Source organism: Megascapheus bottae, chromosome 22 (genome assembly GCF_031878675.1).
Source record: "Megascapheus bottae isolate mThoBot1 chromosome 22, mThoBot2.hap1, whole genome shotgun sequence".
NCBI classification, from domain to species: Eukaryota; Metazoa; Chordata; class Mammalia; order Rodentia; family Geomyidae; genus Megascapheus; species Megascapheus bottae.
This window is the reverse complement of record NC_143530.1, coordinates 5161019-5181678: the sequence shown is the minus strand read 5'-3', so window position 1 is coordinate 5181678 and position 20660 is coordinate 5161019. Positions and strand designations below refer to the sequence as shown.

General features: G+C 41.2%; 1 protein-coding gene across 1 annotated transcript in view; it reads right to left on the bottom strand.

The window, feature by feature from the left end:
• Positions 1–7716: 7716 nt before the first annotated feature.
• Positions 7717–20660, bottom strand: part of Cyp39a1 (cytochrome P450 family 39 subfamily A member 1) — a 40318-nt gene continuing 27374 nt past the window's right edge. The window contains exons 10-12 of the mRNA XM_090355533.1: positions 19821–19909; positions 9413–9500; positions 7717–8366 (exon numbers count right to left, since the gene is read on the bottom strand). Coding sequence (XP_090211659.1) covers positions 8235–8366; positions 9413–9500; positions 19821–19909 — 309 coding nt within the window. The 3' untranslated portion in view covers positions 7717–8234. The remainder of the gene's footprint in view (positions 8367–9412; positions 9501–19820; positions 19910–20660) is intronic.

Here is a 20660-nt window from a genome sequence, read left to right as displayed (position 1 = left end):
ACTGCACCACATGTTTGCGTCCATACTTTCTTCACCAGAGCAGAAGCCAAAACAGAAAGGGACGATAGTCATTGCAGTTTTACCACGTGAAACATGTTTTTATCCAACCACAAGACAGCAATTCTAATGTTCTTTTCCCCAACCCCAGCCTGGATTTGGCTTTGAAACTATTGCTTGAGTAATACAAATATGCACCAAGTAACCAATAACCAATATCTTGGCAATAACTTAGACAATAACTTGGCAATAACCAAACATACTGTATTCAGTACAAAACTAGTTTCTGAAGCTTGAGACAAAACTGTCAAAAGACTCATGAATAAAGCACAAAAAATGAACAATACATGAAGATATTTCACCACATTCCACTTATTGATAGATAAACAACAGTAAATCATATTGAATGTATTTGCAATCTTGTCTAAATTAATTTTGTTTCATTTCATTTGATGGCGGAATTTACTCTTTAAACTGAGAAAATTCAGTTTGTTTTTCCTCGTGGCATGGTAACTAAGAATTTTCAAGTGATGTTGAACTTTGTTTAAGCCCAATCCAAAGAACAACACAGCATTTTAAGCTGTGCTACACAACTTTTAGGCAAACCACAGGATGAGTGCCTGTTGGTACTTCTGAGGTTCCCATAGTTATGAGTTAATGTTGTAAGAGTGTGTGGAAATACTACTGAGGAGGGTAGAACATCTCTGTAGTATTTTAAGAGTTAAGGTTTTGCCCATCTTGGCCTCTACCATCCCCTTGGGCCTCAGGGAGAGGAAGAATATAGAATGCTATAAAAGAATTTCTTTACGTCAAGCCTGGACATCATTTGCATAATTATCATCCACATTCCATTGATCAGACCCCAGCCACGTGGCAACCCAGAATTACAAAGGACTCTGGGAAATGTTATCCCCTCTCCTCCCGCATGTCACTAACAGGACAGGGAATGAGGTGGGTGAAAACGTTTCAGATCTCAAGAAAGGAAATCAGAGCCAGAGAGTAACATAATAGAGTATGAAAGGGAAGAGTACACAGGGTCTGCACTGGGCACTGTTGTCTTTTCTACCCCAAAGGGGGAGATTTTAAAACATCTAAAGGGAATGAAGGTGTGGCAGCATTTCCTCTGGGTCATGGAAGGTAGAGCCATGGCTCTCTCTAGCTGCTCTTAGATTTTGACCATAGCAGTCATTTCAGCACCTATTGTTGAATGATTTTTACACTCAATTTTTCTTAATTATTTATTCTAAACTTCATTTATGTAACTGCATGTTGAGCTTGTGAGGCTATAGTTCAACGTATTTCAGGAACATGTGTGTGTGAGTATAGTGTGTGCTGATGGAAATAATAGAGGATTATTCAGGCAGAGGCAGGCAACAAAGGGCTGAAATATTATGTAAGAGCAATCATATTCATCGACACTGTTTTCCTGGAAGGATTGGTGGAAGGTTGAATGGACCACCTCTCTCCAGTTGTACTACCAGGGACCACACCATGGTGACTACCCACTGATGGCCACTGATGGCCATTTGTTAAAAACGTGCCCAAATTTTGTGATGGGTACTGTACTGAATTTCCCAGCTCTTAAATATCATTTTGAAATTTGTTCCTGGGGGGTGGGGAGGGAATGGAATGTTGATGGAATTCAGGAGATATTTTCAGCATGAAATCACTGCAGAGTTTGAACATTACTAACAAGCTACACACAAAGTGAATACTTTACATTACTAATTCTCCTGGCTCTGATATTTTATTCCTCCCTGTAAAAGCAATGATGAGAAGTCAGAAAACATTTAGAACAAAGAGATTTATTTTTTAAGTGAAAACTTATAATGCACTCTCTTGGTGAATGGCTCTGTTCCCGTGATCTTTAGAAAGCCTCAGATGTTAGAGTTTATGAATTACTAGAATGGATGGTTGCCTACTTAGTGTTTGGAGATTTGGTAGTGTGACTTCCATTTCTTCTGATAGAGAAATAAACTAAAAAACCAAAACACAGTTGTTTAATTCCATGACTATATGGGCACTATAGAGCAAGAATCCCTAGTTTCTTACCTAAGCTATTCATTAAATCCTTGTAAACTATTTCAGAATGAATCATTCTTATGACTCAATGTGTTACATTTCTTGGACCTGAGCACCTGAATCATTATTTCCTTATTGAGTATGATTCCTATTTGTTGTTGTTGTCGTTATTGCTCTCCTTCTCCTCCTCCTCCTCCTCCTCCTCCTCTTTCTCCTCCTTCTTTTCTCCTTCTTCTTTTCTTCTTCTTGTCTGTTATGGGGCTTGAACTCTGGGTCTGGGCAGTATCCCTGAGTTCTTCAGCTCAAAGCTAGTGCTCTACCACACTGAGCCACAACACCACTTCGGGTTTTCTGTTGATTAATTGGAGATAAGAGTCTCACAGACTTTTTTGTGCAGGCTGGTTTTGAACTGCAATCCTCAGATCTCAGCCTCCTGAGTAGCTAGGATTACAAGCATGAGCCACTACACCCGGCTCCTATTTGTTATTGAAATAAGAAATGGAAAGCATGGAACGTTCTTGCAATGTCACAAATACAAAGCAATGCTTAATATTTACTTATAATCGTTATTATCTAACCCACAACATCACTATATCCAGACATAGTTACTTTCAGAATGGTCTAAGATTGCAATTTAATTGTTCTGCTTGTTCTTTCCTTCGCTGCTCTAGGAGAACGGAATGTATCTATTTCTATCATTTCCTGGAAATATTTTAGATTTAAGCTATTTCTGACCTTATAATTTACTTTGCTTGGCACTACAGGCCATGAAGGCCATATTTTAAAGAACAGGGTGAACTGACCTTCACAAACACCTCGCTGAAGCTTAGAGACATAGACAACGAAGAGAGGTTGTTCCTCCACCAGAAAGCCTAGCAAGTGTGCCAGGGGAGAGGACGAGCGCTGGAGATCTGCAGTCTGAAGGGTGCAGGGAATCAAGAAGGAAAGAAGGAAGCCCAGTGTGGACAGCCATGCTGGGAGAGGCCCCAGACCACGGGAGTCACAAGCAGCAAAAATCCCAGAGGCAGTGCAACCAGTGGCCAATAAGGAACCATCCCTCATTCTGTACCAGGAAAGATGAGGGGTGTCCCTCAAGTGAATTACACAGAGAATTTTCAGCTGACCCCCAAGAAAGGACCCTTGGAATAAGTAACAGTGATGTTCGGTAGAGAATTCAACAGGTGTATTTTTTGCAGCTATTTGATCCCATGGTCTAAGACTCATGTAACATCACTTATTCTTCACAGTAGTCATGTTTAGAAGCTGTATGTATTGATGTCTATATGATTAGCATATTGAACACTTCACCCACTCAACATGGATTGAAAATATTTGCAATTGTGAATTTCAAGTAAGCAATATGGAGTTACTAAGCCCAGTCACCATATTGGACATTAAACAGAACAGTGTGCTTTCACAATCATGACCCTGGTACTCTAAGCTCCTAGACCTGTACAACAGCAACCAGTATTCTCTCAGAGGGAAATGTTCAACATTCTTCCCCAAGACCAGTTCTCTTCCCCTCAAGCACCAAAACCAGCAGGTCACTAGGTGAGGTCACGGATGGATTAGCCCACTGAGTTGTGGTAATCAGTCACAGCAAAAGGGGAGGCAAATATACATATTCACTGTTCCAATAGCTACTTGGACAGGGAAAATGGATTCCTCTGTTGCTGGGAATTCCACCAGACTTGCCCCCATGAAGGAAACATACTTTTTGTCTACTGCAACAGCCCACAGTACAGATCCATAGAAGGCATCAGCCTTCTTGACTCGGAGAACTCTGGGTAATAGAAAATCATGCATTGAAAATGTCAACTGTACGAAATCCCTTCATAAATGTTCTAACAGCCCATCAGCTTTATTAAATAGCTTATCATAGACAATTTGACTTGGAACATGTGGTATTCATTCAGATTGCATATTATAACCATTTTGGCATTATTTAATTCTCCTTTCATTCTGAAACAACCTCTAAATTTACAAAACTTTTAGCAACAACAAAACACACATACACACACACACACTCCTCAAAACTTTCCTCATTAAAACTACAAAAAAGTAAGAGGGTTGGAAGTGGTGCGGTGGCTCAAGTGGTAGAGCAATAGCCTTGTAAAAGCCCAAGGACAGTGCTCAGGCCCTGAGTTCAAGCCCCAGGACTGGGAAAAAAATATGCATGCACAAAACATATCACAAGGAAAACCCTTTATGCAATTAAATATGCTGAATTTTTAAAAAATCTTGGTCTCCTTGTTTCCTTATTACCTCTAGTCTTAATAACCATATACTGGTAAAAATTTTAAACCTTAGCAACCTTATTTTACTGAAAACCAAAATAATAAGCAATTTTGAACTATTCTGTCAGCATTTTTCATGCTTTTCAGAAATGTTGATTTTGTAATTAATGTACCCAAATCATTTAGCTACTTTTAGCTATATAAAAAGTCCAAACACATAAATTTTAAACTTATGCTTGATAAACTTGAAAATTAGTCTAATATTTTAACTTGTTAGAAATGGACCAGCCATCTAGTGAGTATCAATTACATAATTTCGCATTAAAATTTCTGGCTGAAAGATTCTTGAATCAAAGAGTTCATTTATAAGTGTTTAACTTAATATACTCATTTTTGGGACAATCGTGTTTGATTACTCATGGGAAACAAGGCTCATCTTATTTTTCAAAAATGATCTTATTTCTTTTCCTTTTGCAAAAACAAAAGCGAGCTAACTTTCTGTCAAGGTCTGAGACCAGGACTTGAACTTGGTACCTGATACTTTCACTTATTGGATAGTGCCTGACCAACCAAGCCACACCTAATACTCCTCAATTAGCCTAATTCTAAATAGGGTTTCTGAGAGAGCAGCTGCAGATCCATCCTCAGGACCGCTTGCTTGTTTGTTTTCCTCTTATACTCCTGTGGGACCCAGAACAGATACAAAGGGCAGGGTAGGTTTGGTCCCTAACTCACACATCTGGTGCTCAGTCCAGGACAGAGAAGGCATCTGTGAAAATGATGTTTACAGGATCCAATCCTTTCCAGTGTGGCCAGGAGCCAGCTGGGTGAGAGAAAAATACCAGGTCCTAGCCAAGCATGGCCCCAAACAGGGCTAGTAATGCAGGTGCCAAAGAAACATCCATGTCCTAGGCTTTGCTTCCTCTATGAAGCCAGATCCCAGAGCTTCAAAACCAAAGCTACAAGCTCACGTAAGACTTGTTCATGGATTTGGGAAGCTCACAGGGTAACCACAGCCTTATCTCATAGACAAATCACACAAATACCGAAAAAATTACGGAGGCAAAGTGACTAAAAAGCAAAAGCTGAAAGTCAAAATGTTTCCCTTTATCTTTTTATCTCCTGCCTGGCAGACATCAAAGAATTCCCGCTCATTTTGCATTCCGGCTCCTAAACTTGATTACCCATAGACCCAGTGTCTGAAAAAAAAAAAGAAAAGAAAAGCTTGTGTTATAATTGATGACTGACTCAAGCATTTATGTATTTTTTAAGTTCATTAAATTATGGGATGACATGTTTCCTGTTTCCACCGGTAGACAATCACCAAATTCTCATTAAGAGTCTTCCATCAGGTTTTTGTTTTGCTTTTGCACTAAGTGCACAAGAAAACAAAGAGGACAGGGTTCATGATATCTGTGAATTTCCAAAACCAGTAATCGCCAATTACAGCATTCGTATTCTACCAATCTCTGACCTCATCCAAATCCAGCTCCTTACCAGACCCAGTTGGTTCTGGTCCCATTGCCGTTTCTGTTGAGCCTTCTCGTTGTCCTATGCACTCTCACTGGGCAAATTTACCCTGGATTTAGAAAACAGAAGATCAGGTGAAAAGGGAGATGATGCCTAGCCCAGCCCTGCCAAGAGGAATGGGCCGAGAACCCTCATCCCCATGAGGTGACAGAGGGCCCAGGGCAGGGGTCAGGAGGTGACACAGGCCTTCCCCCAGCGCCTCGGGTCCCTCAGTATTTTCTTTCCGGCCCCTTTCATATGCTTGTCAGGGTTGTCAGATCTACCTCATTTGGTAGATCTGAATTGGTTTTGTGATTCTAGAATTGCACAGCATTCTGGACCCCAAAAATATGCAGAATGTGGCACCTCCTCTCATGACCAGGTTATGTTTGCAGCCAAAAAAAGAAAATGTGTCAAAGAGAAAACAGAAGTGAGCTGCTGGACCTGGTGATTACAGCATGCACCTGTTTCATGTAAACAACTGGCCTCCTAGGACTGGCTTAATTCCTGCTCGTGGTCAATGGCACTGCAGTCACTGTAGTCAGCTAACCCACCCTAGGTTACAGTTCCATGACCTGAGCAGAAACCTCCAAGGCAAATGTAACAGATGCAGGCAGGCAGCTTTAGGCCAACCTTCAGGATGAAGACAGGATGAATCTTTGTCATTTCTGGTGGATCTGAGCCTGAGATGACTCCAGTGGAGCAAGGAAGGGAGGCAAATTGAACCCCATGCCTCACCCCCTCAGCCCACCCTTAGCCCTCAACACAGCAAATCCAGGCAGGCTCAGCCAGCCTCTTGCTGACTGCGGTGGCCTTTCTGATTTATGAAAACCTGCTCCATCCACACATGTACTCCAGAAGTGCTGTTCACCTCTGCAGGTGAAATTCACTGCTCAGGGGAGCACCCGAGCCAGTCAGCCAGGGCTCCTGCCTCAGATCCTTCATGAGGTCAGTGCCTGCAGGGCTGAGTATACATTTCAGGTGGTCCCAGCCAAGTTATAACAACAACCTGCAGGGTTTATGTTCTCCTTTCCTCTCTCATTTCTGTTGCCTGGCACTATTCACCAAATGAGCTCTCTGTACACAAGTCTGCGGCAGGCTCTGCATTTACAGTTAATACATGAGGATGTGTTCCCTTGTAGATAATATAGAACCTCAGACTAAGAAAAAGAATTTGGGCCTTGCCTGGGTATTGCTCAGAAAGATGTATCATTCCAAAGATCTATAGATCTCCTGTGTTTCCATTCTCTTCTCAGCTATCCATCATTCTTACCAAGCCAAAAAAGACAGGTAAACAAACACTAGCTCTGGATAAGTGCAACCTCACTGAAGTGGATAGTGTATGCAGACGTCGTGCTTCACTGTGGGCTCAGGCTGTCTGGGAAGACACACCTTCCTTTGAATTATAGCTGCTAGATTTAGTACAAGCTTGAGTGTGTTTTGCAAATCTCAAAAGTTGGAGGGAGTTCTAAAGTGCTTTCTCAGTCCCTTTCAACACTGAGACCCCCCCAACCCTGCTAAACTGAGCTTTGAGTTACTAGCCAAGCATCAGAGTCTATAATACATCATGTGGAAGAGTTTGTAACTGTCGGAGCACTTCATTTCATTCTAGGGAATCATTTGTGTGTTAGAAAAGAGATGACTCTAGTGAGATAATGCTCAGAGGGCCTCATGCTTGGTCCAGCTCACTGTGAATGAAGGAGACAAAATGCCCTTGTATTGAATATTGAAGGCTATATTGTCTGTTTCCCTTGAACATGATAGGTTTTCTTTTCTGGATTTCATGAAAAGTATGTATTTCATAATTGGAAGCCTTAAGAGATTACATTCAGTCATTTGCCTTGTCACAGTGTTAATATAGTGTTTCTACATATGAGCAAAAATATTAATTCTGTCAAACTGTAACTTGGAGTCGAGAGCTTTCACCTTAATTAAAGCACAAATCAATACATCAGTCAGCATACCTTTATTAAATATTCCCTTTAGGGAAGAAGCTGGCCTAGTCATAAGTGGCAGACATGATCCCTGGCCCCATAGCCTTAGCAAATAATCATTTTATTCACGTTTTGAACATCAGACATGATTGCAATAAAGCATTCTATTAACAGAGCCCAGGAACCCCAACCCTGAGTTGAAGAATCACATTTAAAAAGGAGGAAACAGTTCCAGAAATCATGGTTTCGTGTTTAGTGTCTGAGATGTTAGCCTCTTTCAAAACAGAAATATAAATTATGTTGATTTCACAATGAAGTGTGTGTACTAAGAATTCCATGCAAATAACCATGGGATGGTTTAGCACAGTCCTGTAAGAACCCAAATTCCACCTGCTCTGCACGTGCTTGTGTCATTTCAATGTTCTCTAGATGCCATGGAGTCAGGCCTCTGGTCGGTGGGTGTGACGATGGACTCCTGCTCTTGAAGCCAGGAAACACGAGGACCCCGGGAGCTTTCTGGTGGAGTGCTGTAACGTTAGAGGGTGGGGTGGCATTGCTCCAGCGGGAGCCCAGGCCCCCTGGGGCCCAGGGATGTCATATCTTTTTTTTTATACTCAATTCGACACTGTCCTTCTGGCTTTGGGACACCTACCAAATGATGGTCACTCTGAAAACAGAAGTGCAGAAAGAAAATGTACAAATGGAGAGACGGAAGCCCACAGCATTAGACCTGAGACACCCTGGATGCAGTGTTCTCTGAAAGGAGCCAAGCGAGGGTTTTGAATGCTGGGATGTGTTTCCTCCGAGGAGCTCCAAAACATTAAAAATCAACATTAGTCTGCATGCAATGAGCAGAAAAGGAGGGAAGCAGGTTGTTGTAACCATCTTCTTGCTAGCTGACACCTCCCAGGTCCTGCCTGCCTGTTTCTCTTCACAGTGTCTGGCTCAATCTTTCCAGACAGGAGACGCCCAGTGTAGAGTCAGCTTTGGGTGGCGCCCTTTAGGGTACATGTTTGGCACACATTCTAGATGCACCCAACTATCACAATTACAGGTCAGGAGTTTTCAGAGTGACATTGCGTGGGTTCTCTATCTATGTGGCTTATCTCTGTAATTAAGACAGGTCTGAAAAGTATAAGTGTGAACAAAGGAAGGTCAATCTATTGATGAGAATAAAAACAGATGCTGGGCGAGGTGACTCACGCCTGTAATCCTAGCTACTCAGGAGGCTGAGATCTGAGGTTCAAGGTTCAAAGGCACAAAAGGACCTGAGACTCTTATCTCCAAATAACCTCGAGAAAATGGGAAGTGGGGCTTGGCTCAAGTATAGGTCGGTAGCCTTGAGCTGAAGAGCTCAGGGACAGCACACGGGCCCAGTTCAAGCCCTATGACAAAAAAAAAAAAAAAAAAAAAAAAAAAAAACACGGACAAAAAAAGATTTCTGAGGCTTAGGGGTTTCAAAAAGACAAACAATCTATACTATTAGCCTAAAGACTTGAAGGTAATGAAGAACCAGAAGGCAGATACAGTTTAGGTTTCCAAATGTTGGACCCAACACATCACTGAATGGGCTCCCAGCAAAGAGATTCCTGAGGGCTTTGACAGAACAAATGCAAGCCCTCTAAAATTGTACACACCACTTTATAACCAAAGAGTTTACTGTGTATTAAATCTGGAAGAGTTCCTCATATCCAGAATTCTGAAATTATTTACCTGTTTTGGTACTGGGTCCAGGAGACAACAGTCATATTTATATAACATTAAAATAATGAATATTTCAATCTCTAGCAGAGAAAACCACCTGAAAGAAAATGACAGAATGTGCAACATCAGAGGATATCCAGAATGTATACATACATCAGAACAAATATGCTCTTTCTCATAATCATTTACTATTTAAAAAACAGGGTAAGAAGCTACCCTTTACTTTATTAATACCACATATTCCATAGGGCTATTGTGATAATAGCTGAATTGCTTTAAAACATATCTAAAATGCTTAGCCAGTGAAAGCAGTTAAAAAAAAAGTACTGCCCAAAAGTTTAAGAGCTGTGCTTTCCAACACTGTGGCTATTAGGTACATGTGGCTTTTTCAACCCAAACATATAAGAAATTTCTCAATTACAGATTTCAAATGTGTGACAGTCCCATCTGGGTCCTGGCTATAAGACTGAATGTATCTCCAGCCATTTCTACAATCATAGGAGCTTCTAGTGAAAATCCTGTCCCAGTTTAGAAATGATTGCCTGTATGTTCTGTAATCATATCAAATTCCCCAGAAACTCCAAATCTATTCTTTCCTCTCTCAAGAATGTCTACACATTCACACAGTGAGAACGAAGGAGGATATTTTTAGGAAGGGATGGCAAGGCTTAATAGCTATATGTATATAATCATAGAAAATGATGTTTATCAAAATGAACTCCAAGAGATGGAGTCACAGGTTGTTTTTGTTGTGCTGTTTGTGATTCTTTTCTTGTTTTTCCTTTTTTCCTTTGGCTTACTCCCTTCTGTTACTGTCTTTAATTTCTGTACCCTCTGTCATGTGTATACATTTATCTGATCTGGTGATGGGAATGAGCCTTCCTGTTGGATGAACCAATTCAGCAGTGACAGTCACAACAAACTATGATGGGGAGAGAATGATGGGGGGTTATGTTGTTCAAAAGGAAAGTATTCATAGCCCGACTTATGTAACTGTCACCTCTCTGTACATCATTTTACAACAAAAAATTTTAAAAGATTCTCCAACTTTTTACATCATATATCCCCTGCTGAAAAATATTTGAGCATGTCCTATATACACGACATGATTTTTCATTTATTTGAAATTAGGTAAGCATATTTAAGTCTGTTCTCTAAGATATAAACAGAAACTTACAAAAACTGAAAGAAAGTATGGATGTGGTGATGTTATTTTTCCTTTTATTTCACTGGGTAGGCAAATTCTTTAGGGAATCAGGGCCCTTAAAAATACAGTTAGTGTAATGGACCAAGAAACTGGAAGTCATCACTGAGTGAATCCTTTTGAGCACTCTCCCTTTGATATAAAATTGATATAAAATGTTTTAGAGGTTAGATATGGTGACTCATGACTGTAATCCTAGCAATTTGACAGGCAGCAATCAGAAAGATTGCAGCTTCAAGGCCAGCCTAGGCAAAAACTGAATGTGATCCACCTCAATTTTTTTTTTTTTGCCAGTCCTGGGCTTGAGCTCAGGGCCTGAGCACTGTCCTTGGATTTTCTCAAGGCTAGAGCTCTACCACTTGAGCCTCAGCACCACTTCCGGCTTTTTTCTATGTATGTGGTACCAAGGAATCGAACCCGGGTCTTCGTGCATGCTAGGCAAGCACTTTAACCACTAGGCCAAACTCCTGGCCCCCACCTCAATTTTTTAAGCAATGCTGGGTGAGGTGTGTTTGTTATCCCAGCTACAGAAGAAACATAAATGGGAGGACTGAGGACCAGGCTGGCTCAGACAAAATCAGACTAATCACAACAAAAAAGACTCAGGGCATGTCTCTGGTAGTGCATTTGGCAGTCAACTAGGTGGTCCTGAGGTTAAACCCCAGTATCACAAACAAAACCTTTCATATTAAAAGAACTTCAGAGGAAGAAATTTCCGCTATCATATGTATTAAAATAGCATTTTCCTAATTTTTGCCTCTATCATATTCTTGAAAATGATAAAAGTAGGGGTGAGGAGCATGCATGGAGAGATGGAGAGCTTACCAAGAGAGCACCAGGCCTAGTGTTCATCTCCGGGCCACTATACACACACACACACACACACACACACACACACACACACACACACACACACACACACACACAACATTCTCCTTAGAGAACAACTAGAAGTCTGACTTTTGGTCAAGTCAGACTTGGGTTAGTGAGACTTGAGTATTCTTCTGATTTTATTTTCAATGCTGTTTATTAAGTTACAAATAGTTATGCTAGAGTTATCATTAACACGACGGTGATTTGACCAAGGTTTTGATACCTTAGTTAAGGGGAAAAGGTAAAAGTAATAATGCAGAAATAATAACATGCTAAAATCTTAGTCTCTCCCAACTCAAACATACGCATATTCTGGCAGAACTACCTCAATTATTCACCAAAGTTGTAATTTTGGCAATGACAAAAGTGAAAATACCATTATTAAGCCTTTACTATGTTGCCAAAATTTTTTTCAGAGTACAAAATACCAGAAATTGCTCATCTGTGACATTGAAAACTCTGATGTCACAGTGCTTTGTAAATCTGTATTTTACAGAAGAGTTACAGAAACAAGCTGAGCTCTGTTCACATTAAGAATGTTTTTAGAGCTGGGAGTGTGGCCTAGGGGTAGAGTGCTTGGTACCACATATACAGAAAAAACTGGAAATGGTGCTGTGGCTCAAGTGGTAGAGCTCTAGCCATGCAAAAGCTCAAGGACAGTGCCCACACTTTTAAGTTCAAACCATAGAACTGAAAGAAAAAGAATGTTTTTAATTCTTTAAATATCAGAACAGATTTCTCACACTTACAAGAGCAGGACTATCCATACATCAAATTCATTAAACTACAAACATGTTGAAGGTTCCTCAACTCCTCAGAGTTTGCATATCTCCCCTCTCTCATAAATACTTATTAGAAGAACACTGTACAGACACTGAGAATACAGAGTCCTGTGAAGCACTCTGCATGGAATGAACAAGTGATCTCCTGAAGGGAATAATATAAGGTAAAGGAGGGAAACAAAGCCCAGCAGAGTCCTAGAGTCTGGGGAAAGTGCTGTGACTCGATTACGTGAAGGTGAAACCTGAGCTAGACCTTGAGGGAAGGGCATGCTTTAAATAAGCAGACCTGTTGAGTGAGGGCGTTTGGCGCCAGCAGATAGGAGCCTCAGGGAGTGGTGTTTTGGTTAGGGGAAAGCAAGTGGACCTGGAGGAGGGGGGTCCTGCTATTTAAGCTGATGGGGAGCTGGAGTTGTTTGGGGCTGAAGAGTTTGACTTGCAGGCAGTGGTGTCACTTGTAAGAAGAGAAGAGCAGGCAGGGTTTACTATTTCAGGAAATGTATGGAATAATAAGGATGGACTGAAAGAAAAGAGAGAGAGCCAGGGATCTAGGAAAAAGACAGGAAAAAGTCCCCAGTGCTGAAGTATCAAGGCTGGATTCCTCAGGAGGGACTGGACATGAAAGGGTAGGAAGATGGGAAGGGTTTTGGCCAAAGGGGAATAGTACGGCAGTGACAGAAAGTCCTGAAGGAATGCTGGGACTGGAGGAAACAAGTGCCTTCCGTTATGGACATCACGCTTTGGACAATGAGTCTCAGAGAGAGGAGGCAGGAGGGGGAGAGCGCACGCTCTTGATCCCTCTCCTAGAAGTGAGTGTGGTTGATGCTGGCATGGGCTGGAACACTGCTCCTGCTGCGGGCCGGAGCTCTCCGGTGTAGTGGCTACCCACTGCACCTTATGAAAACAGAACGATCTTGCCCTGGAACTCAGAGACCGCAGCACGCGGCATACTGTCTGGCACTGAGCATTGAAGTATGGCTATTCCAGCTCAGGAGAAGGAACTTTTCCCACAGCCTCATCCTCCTAAGACATCACTGAAGTGGATAAAAATCAATTAGGCAGCAGTAGGCAAAGTAATCTAGACCTGTGGCTCTTAAGCTTTAGTGTGCAACAGAATTCCCCGGAGGGTTGGTGATGGCACGCGGCCCTGAACCTTGTCACCAAAGTCCCTGATAGGAGAAGGCTGGGAGAAGAAAATCAGTGTAGTTGTAGTTACATACATTTTATATTTTAAATAATTTTACTACTGTTAAATGACTTATAGTTACACATTTGGCTACATGTTGGTAAGTATTTCTATTAAATTTTATAGGCCTATGTTTTCAGGTTTCATTTCTGCTTAAAGAACTCCCATTCACAGCTCTGGCCACGTGGTCTACGGTTGATGAACTCCCTCAGTTCTTCCTTGACTTGCGAAGGCTTGATCTCACTTCCATGTCTGAAGGAGAGTCGTGTCAGGTAAAGTGTTACTTCATTACTTTGAGTCTGTCATCCTTTTCTCACCTAAAGGTTTGTTTTCTAGTTCACAGTTGTTGTTTTTTTTTCTGTTTACCAACTCTGGTGTTCAGGCTCTCTATTCTATTTCCCACTCCATTCCATCCCTTTTTATCATGCCCATCTCTGTTCTTATCTTAGTCAGGCAGTTACTCTGATTAATAATGTTGACGTGTCTGAGTCTCTTGTATCTTATTGAACTCCCTTAAGTCAATTATTTCAAATTATTTTTCAGGAAACTCATAGCTCATGATTTGACTTCTTTGGGGTTATGGAAATATTCTGTGGGTGGGTTTTTTCTCTTGGTAGTATCATTTTTCCTTTGTTTTGTTTCCCTGCTTCTTGTGGCCTTGCAATGATACCCTGCACATCTGACAAAGCTGTCACCTTTTACAGACTTACAGACTGGCTTTAAAGAAAATAAATTGTGCTTTTTTTGTGGCAGCAGTGTGGTTTTAACTCGGGGCCCTATGCTTGATCCAAACTGTCCTAACAATTGGACATATTCTTAGCCTCTTTTGCATTACTTATTTTTTTCAAATAAAGACTCCCTTTTGTGCAGAATGACTTGGACTGTCATTTCACTTAAACTTCCTGTGTAGCTGGGATGACAGGGGTGGACTGCTGCATTTGGCTTTTTGTTGGCTGTCACAGAGTCTTGGGAACTTTGTGACTGGATTCAGAGTCAACCCCACCTCAGTTTCCAGAGTAGCTAACACCACAAGTTGTGACCACTACACCAAAGTACGAATTACTTTATGAAGCTAACAAAACCAAGAGCTGGTGCTGACCTGAGGCAGAAATCTTTCCAGCAGTTTTCTTCTGTTGCTTTGTTCCATGTTAAGAGACTTCATTCTAACCTAGCTCTTAAGAGTCTCAAAATAGCTGCCATCAGCGTCTGGGTCTAACTGCCTCTTTATTCATGTCCTAGAGGAAATGACTATTTTTGACCCAGAAAATCTCAATAGAAACCCTGGTAGTTAATTGTCCTGCTTAACGCATCTGCCAACACCTAAACCTACTATTATGGAGAGGGAAGGAAGGAGCAGAGTTGGCTTAGGGAGCAGTCGTCCACCTCACCAGAGCTGAGCTGGGAGAGATCAGAGCCCCACTACCCATGAATCCCCAAGAGAAAATGAGAGGGCATAAGGTGATAGGCAAACAATAGCCAACAGGCAAATGTGTATTTTCCATGCCAGTCCTCTTTTGTAAGGAATGAAACCATTGTGAAGAGCACACATACCTAACCTGTTAAAGACACTCAAATGGAGGAGGTGAGACACCTCATGGGGCTGGTGATGGGGAAAGAGGACACCAGGCAGAAATGCCATTTCTGCTTCCATCAGTATCCCATCCAGCTAGTCTATGCTCAACAAAGAGTCCAGAGAGCTGTTTTGTAAATAAACAGAGAAATGATGCTTTCTGAAATTTTGCTCAGAATAGAACATGTTTAGTTTAAAACATGTTTTAGAGGCACTTTCAACTGAGTATCAAAAAAATCACTCCTGAATTGCTTCTTCTGTTCTTGACAGACTCAAATCTTAGCCTCATAATGAAATGTCACAATGAAATGGCTGGGAAAATAATAACTGCAATTTCACCAATGGTTTCCAAGCTCTGCTGAGTGAGTCACAGCTCCTTAGCAAAGCAGTAAGAAGAGAGAGGCATGGCTTAAAATTAATACAGGATTCAAGCAGCCTGGCTGAGTCTTGGAATTAAACCACATTTACCCTTCAGCCACTCTCATTCCTAACCCTTTAAATAGACCTTTTCAAGGACATGCATATACTTAGTGAGAATGTAAAAAACAATTATACAAGTAAACATGTTCATTTAGAAAATGGAGTTGAGGAAGACATCTAGTGTATGAAATGCATTTCTTAAATTGGATTTTCAATCTGTCGTTTAAATCCATGGGGATTTGACTGCTCACTCTTCCAAAGCAATTGGCTATTTATAATTTCAAAAGGAGAAAGCCACTGATAACACTTCTCAAAGACAACACTGTGTAGAGGCAGCCACACAAAGATATCTCCACTAAAATGCCATTATCTTTAACATGGAAACAAATGTGCTCTGACTATCACAAGCCCTAAATACATGCCCCTATTAACATATGGTCACATTGTCTTCCTGTGAGCACTTGACTTTTTTTTCTGTCTTCACAATTTGGTATCACTGTCCTCTGGGAAAGATACCCTTTCTTGTGCGCTACTTATCCAAGCCCAGACAGTTTCTAAGGCCCCACTCCCTGTACTGCTCGGCAGCACTGCAGCTGAGTCATCTGGCCCTCCATGTGCCATCTTATGTGAAGAAGATTCTTGTCTTGAGTTGCTCTGTCTTATCTCTCCAATCACAATCTAAGCAATTAAAGTTTGTTTTGTGCCTTTGACTCTCCCCTGTTTTAACAAAGTGTCTTGAGTTAGACTGTTATGACCTCCCTCAGGAAAGGGGGTGAATCCCATTTACTTTGTAACACAACTGTTAAAAGTCTACCCTGACATTCTGCACGCAGTCAACAAAGTTACCAAATCAAAGAGTAAACTTATTATATATACTTGGTGCTCAGAGGTATTTGCTTGATGGAATTACTTCTATTACTAATCTGATAGTAGTTGTAGTCATTCTTTTTCATTCATCTTCTAACAGTTGTGTGATTTTGTTAATAAATCAATACAGTCTATGACTTTGTAGCCAAGTGATGCCTAGGATACAGGAAGCATGAGCAGGCAGGTATGCATGCACACACACGCACACACACACACACACACACACACACACACAATTTCTATTCTCAAGGAACTCTTCACTTCTCTAATGTTACAACTGTACTTTACCACACCATCTTCTTATCCAAGCATCTTTTTCCTTTATGTCAGTAAATCTTGCCAAAGAGCAGAGCTATTATTTCACACTGGAATTTAGCTTCTATCAGGTCCATAAGCACATGGCCAAGGAAGCACTCTCGTACAGGGAACCAACATACACCCAGCTTGTGGGCTTCAGTGTCAGCTCTCAGGAAATGGGCTGTAGAAAATGCACCCTCTTCTGCCCAATCATCAGTTCCTAGACATTATTGTAAACTGAAAACCCCCATTCTTATTCCTCCACTTAAGCCTCATAGTGGAAGATGGTATTATCCATTTTGAACCCTTATGAAGAAGTCCCATAATTCATGCTGCTTTCTCCTGGTTGTTTTGCAGTAAAATCCTAGACTTTGACAGCAAGAGAAGCAGTGCAGGGCCTCTATTATGAAAAGGAATTATAATTCTTCCATTCTTAGTTTAGTTGGCAGTTAATGGCAGTACCAAGCAGGCCCTCGGCTAAACCAGTAGCACCTTCTGTGTTCCTTTCTGAGAGTATATTTCATACAAGCCCTGCGGCCTGCCTCAGTTCCAGGGCTGACAGCTGCAAGGCCATACAATTGCATGTTCTTGATAAAATTGGCTCCTCAGCTACATTACAAACAACTTCATCTGACTCACTGAGTTTTTGGTACATGAGAAATAAGTTGGCTCCTGATACACCAATTAGGAATGGGAGTAATTTTCTAGTGTTTATAGTAGGATTTGTGGGATTAAATTTCTCCGTGGAAAGATCTGTTTTGGAATATGTGGTCCAAATGAGTTTACGTGCTTCTTCCAAACAATGTGCATCTCAGTTCTCTTGAGAAAGAAGACATGTTATGACTTGTCTGTTTAAAACAGGCACAGAAAAATTAAGAATGTAGTAAAACAGAAAGGTAATGGAAACTAGAAGGACTGAAGTGCTCTAAATAAGTCAGACATGTTCAGATTCACATGTATACTGTCGACTTAGGTTTTGTGATGTTTAAACGCACTGCTGACTCAGAGTTCTTAACAGAAAATGTCTTATCCCAATCCCAAACTCTCTCCAGCTCCTGATTCATCTATTTCCACCACCTTAGATACAAAGCCACTGTTCACTCCAATCTTTTTCCTTAATTGATCCTGATGTTTAATATCTCATGTCTCCCGTGTCTGTTCACATAACTTTACAACCAAAATGGTGTGTCACATCAACCAACTCTGCTCTAAACCACTTAATACTTTACTATTAAGATTTTTGTGAGCTGTGTACAAGATGCTGAATCCAGCATTAAAGGGTCTTCTCAACTGAGCTCATGTGCCTTTTCAGTCTATCTGTATCCTAGATCACAGTAACACCACAAACTCCTCAGCCATGTGCTTCTGTGGTTGATGACCACTGGTTCATTCTCTTTACTCAACTTCTGGCCCTTCAATGTCCATTTTCCCCACAAAGTCATGGAGGATCAGCCTGATCAGATGTTTCTCTACTCTAAGTCCATAGTGCAGTGTGTGGACCCCGAGTTCCTCCAGTCATGTATGGATTCTCTGTCCTCCTTGCTCCCTCTAAGCTGACACCTTATGAGAACTGGAGATATGAATTACTCCTGTCCTAAGCCCATGGAGGATACAAGCCTCCTAGGATATAACCCTGCACATAGAAAGATCTCAGTACAGTCTGAGAATAGAATTTCCATAAAAAACAACATACTATTGCAACTTTAAGTTGCAATGTGTCAGTATTATCATTTGTGAACTGTAAGGAATTGTGTGTGTGTGTGTGTATGTGTGTGTGTGCTCAGCTTTTTTGTTCTTAGATGCTGCTCTGCTATTTGAACCACTCCTCAAGCCCAGTTTTTTGCTGTTTAATTCAAAATAAACTTTTATTCCCAGATTGGCTTTGAACTACCACCCTGTCTATAGCCGTCACCTTACTGTGTCTGAACTGTGATCCTGAGAACTCAGCCTCCCAGGTGGTTAGGATTGTAAACTAGATTTTTAAGATTTTATAAACATTTCATTTATCATTTCAACCAGTCTTATTTACTGAGTGAGATTTTGTTGCAAGAGGCATCAACATTCTCCAATGGGATCTTCTCCAAAGAAGAAATGAGTTGAGTTTAACGAAGACAATGAATTTCAGGACGTCGGGACTGCATCCCTTCTCTTGCCCCTCCTTTCTGATGCCTGGCACTGAGGAGCTGCTGCTTTTCTCTGCTTGAGAACCAACCTGAACCAAGCTTTCACTGAATAATGGTCATCTGCCCTACAGTAGGGCATCACCCTGGAGAGGAGCCCCAGGTGCCACATTAATTTAACTGTAAAAGGTATCAAGAGGGGGGGGTGTGATGAAACCAGGGTACTGGTGGAAAGAAATCGAGAGTGAGGTGCAGCTGTGGTAAGTCAACCAAGCCCTGCGGCCCCAGCAGCGGTCTATGCTAACACCGCAGTTGAAGAAATAGGAAATGACTTTTGTTTTTTGTTTTTTTTTTTTTTGCCAGTCCTGGGCTTGAGCTCAGGGCCTGAGCACTGTCCTTGGACTTTCTCAAGGCTAGAGCTCTACCACTTGAGCCTCAGCACCACTTCTGGCTGTTTTCTATGTATGTGGTACCGAGGAATCGAACCCGGGTCTTCATGCATGCTAGGCAAGCACTTTAACCACTAGGCCAAACTCCCGGCCCATGACTTTTGTTTTTAAATAGCAAGTAGTAGCCAGACACCGGCGGCTCACGCCTGTAATCCTAGCTACTCAGGAGGCTGAGATCTGAAGACCATGGTTCAAAGCCGGCCTGGGAAGGGAAGTCCATGAGACTCTTATCTCCAGTGAACCACTAAAAAACTAGAAGTGGCTCTGTGGCTCAATGTGACAGATTGATTGCTAACTTTGACCAAAAGAGCTCAGGATAGCACCTAGTCCCTGAATTCAAGGCCCATAACTGACAAAAAAAAAAAAAAAAAAAGCATGTGGTTATCAAACCACTTCTAATGACCCATTTTTGGTAACTAAATATTTAAACAATACAAGGCCTAATTTTCTCCAGCATCTACAGGTATATTTCTTTTGATAAGGTCTCCTCTCACCAAGTACCCCAAGACAACTGATTATTATACAAACTCTGCTCTCCCAACACACCCTTGTAGTTTAATTGCAGGGAAAGGCAGGCTAAGCCTGTGTTTTCCTCTATGAGAGGCCATCTCTCTCTGCCCTCTCTGGGGGAGTGCAACCCAGTCTTTCTGACCTTCCAGGACACTGGAACTTCCCGCCTCCAAATGCAAGAAACCCGTCCAAGAAAACATGCTTCTCTAAATTTGCCTTCTTCCAACGTTCCTGTGGGAAGAAAATATTTTTTCCCAAATCAGCCTTATATAAATAAGCTTTACTTTATTTCTCTAGGCTAAAAATGACTTTGTACAGCTAATCCTTGCATATAAAGTTGCAAGGTTGTTGATATTTTTTTCCAACTTGCTATTAATATGACACAACTATAGTTTTAGAATATGAATTTATAAATAAAAATGCTTAAAGAGAATTATGCTAAGTGGTAAATGTAAACGGGAAGGTAAATCAACCACAGAATTGACCTACAGAGAGGAAGTATATTTATAATAAGGTCTCAGGGTCCCTTATAAAATTACTCTTGGTAATTTACTTAATAGTAAGACACTGATATCCCTGCCTGTTGGAGAAAGTATAGATTTCAAAGTGAGTGCAACCAGATACCAACTATGATAGTTTTACTGAAAGGCAAGGAATGAACACGTTAACTCCAAAGGTTAACCCAACTTTAAGGCTGAATTCCTAATAAAAAGAAATAGCATGTCATCAGTTTGCTTTGTTGTATTCCTTAGAGGAAAGCAGTAACAGAAATGGTTTAAGGAATACAAAGTAAGTCTCCTATCAGAACTATGCCTTCCCTGCAGTTAAATCAGAACTTTATTCTAAAGTAGAGGAAATGTTCTACCTGATATTCAAATGCTACACCATTTGCCTTGCAAATCTAAGCTGTACACTGTAGCCAGCTTTGTTCAGTGACCTGATCAATGTGGGTCCTAATGACACAATCCTAGTTAATTCATTA